The sequence below is a fragment of the Bactrocera latifrons genome, unplaced genomic scaffold (genome assembly GCF_001853355.1).
Source record: "Bactrocera latifrons isolate USDA-ARS-PBARC rearing strain unplaced genomic scaffold, ASM185335v1 scaffold_128, whole genome shotgun sequence".
Taxonomy (NCBI): domain Eukaryota; kingdom Metazoa; phylum Arthropoda; class Insecta; order Diptera; family Tephritidae; genus Bactrocera; species Bactrocera latifrons.
The window spans coordinates 397,773-401,553 of NW_017534719.1; the positions used below are offsets into that span (position 1 = coordinate 397,773).

The following is a 3,781-nucleotide window of genomic DNA, read 5'->3' on the forward strand; positions in this document are numbered from 1 at the left end:
ACGATTGAGTTGGTTTTATCAACTGGAATATTTGGTGTGTTAAGATCTGTCGACCCACTTAATTCGGTTGGGATGTTGGAGTTCTCTGGTAAACTTGAACTTGTTGATGTACTGTGTTCAGATGAAACATTTGGAACGATGGTATTGGGTTCTTCCACTGGAATGGTTGTTGTAGTAGGATTAGTTGCCGTACTTGTTTCGACTGGGATGTTAGATTTTTCTGGTAAACGTGAAAATACTGGTGTGTTCTCAGATGGAGCACTAGGAACGATTGAGTTGGTTTTATCAACTGGAATATTTGGTGTGTTAAGATCTGTCGACCCACTTAATTCGGTTGGGATGTTGGAGTTCTCTGGTAAACTGGAACTTGCTAGTTTGTTATCAGATGGAGCACTTGGAACGATAGAATTGGTTTTATCCACCGCAAAATTTGCTGTATGAAGATCTGTTGACCCATCTAATTCGATCGGGATGTTAGAGTTCTCCAGTAAACTTGAACTTGTTGATGTGCTGGGTTCAGATGAAGCACTTGGAACGATAGTATTGGATTCTTCAACAGGAATAGTTGTTGTAGTAGGATCAGCTGTGTTGGTAGGTGAGCTATCTGGAGATATTGAAAAACTCGCATCTATTGGCGCTTTTGTTTCAAATTCCACATAGTTCTCCAATTCTGCAGTTACTGTAGTTTCATGATATATCTCTGTTAACGAATCTGAAAATTCATTTTTAGTCATTGTAGAATCATCACTCTCAGAAATATTTGTGTTAGCTAACAAATAAGAATTCTCTGGGGAATTGGGATCAGCGGAAAAGTTTATAGTGGTGGTTGTGTCATAAGCTTGATTTTCCAGAGTTATTTTAACAAGAGCTACATGCGTATCATCTATTTTTGATCCGGCCACCAAGACATTATTGGAGTTAACTGGTATACTGGAATCATCCGATGAAATTGGAGTTAATGTCACATAAGTATCCGAAGTAGTAGTTGTTTCGTATTGAAGTGACGTAGTTTCTAAAATAGCACCCGTTGTTGTCTCAAGGGGTAGACTAGTAGCAAACTGAAAATTGGGATCAGTTGATTTCGGCTCGAGTGTATTATAAAAGTTCGGATTCTCTGTTAAAAACGTGGTCCAAATTGAATCATCTGCGATAGTTGTTGTGTCAACAGGAATACTTGATGTCTCTTTATTTACTGCTTTATCTGTTGTGGTATCCGTTATAGTAGATGTAGATTCCCATTTTAATTCTTTAATTTTTACGGGAGCTTCAGTCGATATTGAGTTGACGATTATTTGCTCTGAGGTGATTGGGCGCGCTGCTTGAGGTGCTGTTGTGGATAATTTAAGCGGAATACAAATTTCTACTCCATCGTTCACGCAACGGTGGTTAGGGGGACACTGTATCACGCTACCCGAAGCATAGGTATTTCCTTGAGCATCCCATTCACAATGCTTATAGTTTAATGGGCCAACGCAGACATATTCTTTACCATAACAGTTGATACCTTGAGTAACACCATATCCTTTTGCTTCTTGGGCTGCCACTGATAAGGCGAACTGAAATTAAAATAGTATTACCACTTTAGATTGAAGTCAATCTTAAATCGCACACTAAGAACAAAGAAATATCTTTTTTTTACACCTTACTGAGGAGTACCCCATTTAGCGCAAATACATGTTTTCATAACTTTTTTATATTTTAACTATTAACACGATTAGTGAAGTACAGTGCTGTGTATGTCTCACAAGTTCCAAAAAACTTTGCATGTGTATCTTGTTAGTTCTCAGTAAATGCTTGGAACTTGATCTATTTACCAGTAGTAGCAATGTCAACCTGGTGATTTTCGTCGTAGTCATCGTCGTGCTCGAAAGTTTATCGTTACTAATGACTTTCTCTGGGCGTCTTTGTCTTTTATGTGGAAATTTTATCTTAGGAAACTTCATTCACACTGCTTTGTCAAGATAACATGTAATATATGCATTAACCTTTTTAGCGAATTAGTTCAAACATTGTCTAAGATAACACCAATATACATACATATGTACGCATCAGATCAAGAATATGCGGATATGTTGATGTGCTGTGAAATTTACGATGCTGCTGTTTGTTGGTTGAAATCACTTGGTTTGTCTCTTGACTTGCGTAAAAAACAGAACATATTATACAAATTGAATTTAAAATAGAATAATTAGTTCAAATACAGAGGACTTTCTTATTTGAAGAAATCAATCAAAATTAGATTAATACGATATTTTTATATATTTTATCAATCCACATTTCATAATATTTTTTTTAAATCCAAGGTATATTACCTTACTGGAATTTCGAGCTTCAAATGATGCCATGAAAAAAAGTTGTAATTGATGTAATATGAAAGAGTGTAATTGCTGCCAATGGCGTAGGAGGAAAGCTAATTGAAATCATGTTTTCTTTTTAATATAAGAGTCGAAATTTAAAGAAGATAAAGAGGTTAAAGGTTAGTTATTAAATACATTTCATAATAAACAGTGAAAAGGTAAAGATGTACCATTTTCATAAATATATTATTTTATATGAATTTTTTTCTGCTGAACAAAATGGTCCCATTAAAAGGAGAATCTAGTTATCCATTTTTTAAAAAGTGTGTTTGACAGACACTTGTTATCAGTGCAAGTCCAAGTGATTCATTGTAAAGTATAATAATAACTGAACTTTATTTATATTATAGGGTTCTTCTGAAACGGGTTGATATGTACATATATTATTAGTTTAAAAGAAAATATATGTATATAAATAAGTACGTATGTAAAAAGAAATATAACACTTATGACTCACTATGTTCCAGTGACTTATTGTTTGTTTGATTTCCTTGATCTGTAAATATTATGCGGAGCTAATGACGTCACTAAGGCACTTTGCTTACGTTTGTATGACTAGAGTATACGTATAGGTACTTTGCTGCCTGTTGACAGAAAACCAAAAACATTTAAACGCCGATGCTTTCATATAAAAAACATGGATTCGTCTAGCTGGGGACTTATGAACGTACATATATATATGTACATATATGTATGTGTATGTACAAAAGTAAAAACATAAAAAGTACCCATAGTAAACTTTCTAGGGAAATCTAACAAATTACTATGTGAGATGTGGACTGATGATAAATTTGTAGGTATGTTCAAAAAATAACGGTAATATTCGTGTTTTGAAATATAAGTTTATTCATTCGTCTACATTAATATTGTAGCCTTCAAAATAGTCCTCAATCGATATTATGCACTTATGTCAGAGCTTATTCCAAACATCCCCACACTTTTCAAACTCTATATTTGGTATAACCATACAGTTACTTAGTTATTATCATGAATTTATTTTTAGAAATAGGTCACACGACGCTATGGCGAACACCACGTTGTTTTAAAATTTGGGGCATTATTACAGTACTGTTTTTGGTCAAGAATTCTCTTACAAGAACCGAAGTGTGAGATTTTAGTAAACAAAAATCACCAAGCTTATGAAAACAGGTCTCACCGTAGCGGCTGCTATCGTATTGTACGTATCGTACTTCAGAGCCATGTATGTATATCATTATAATAAAAAAAACGACAATTGGACTACCCAAACCCGTGAAATTTTATATGTAAAAATTCGCGTTATTTTCAGTTACAGGTCTTGAATTGTTTAAGAACTTTTTTGTATTTTTTTTCTAGCAGTGAGTGCAAGCTCTCATTAACAGTTAGTTGAATGATTCTAGCTTTCGAACTTCATCAATATTTACGTTTTGACTACAGTGATCGAT

General features: G+C 34.2%; 1 protein-coding gene across 1 annotated transcript in view; it reads right to left on the minus strand.

The window, feature by feature from the left end:
* LOC108978802 (mucin-17) overlaps positions 1–1,869 on the minus strand; it is a 4,657-nt gene extending 2,788 nt beyond the window's left edge. The window contains exons 1-2 of the mRNA XM_018949257.1: positions 1,815–1,869; positions 3–1,556 (exon numbers count right to left, since the gene is read on the minus strand). Coding sequence (XP_018804802.1) covers positions 3–1,556; positions 1,815–1,856 — 1,596 coding nt within the window. The 5' untranslated portion in view covers positions 1,857–1,869. The remainder of the gene's footprint in view (positions 1–2; positions 1,557–1,814) is intronic.
* Between the last annotated feature and the right edge of the window lie 1,912 nt (positions 1,870–3,781).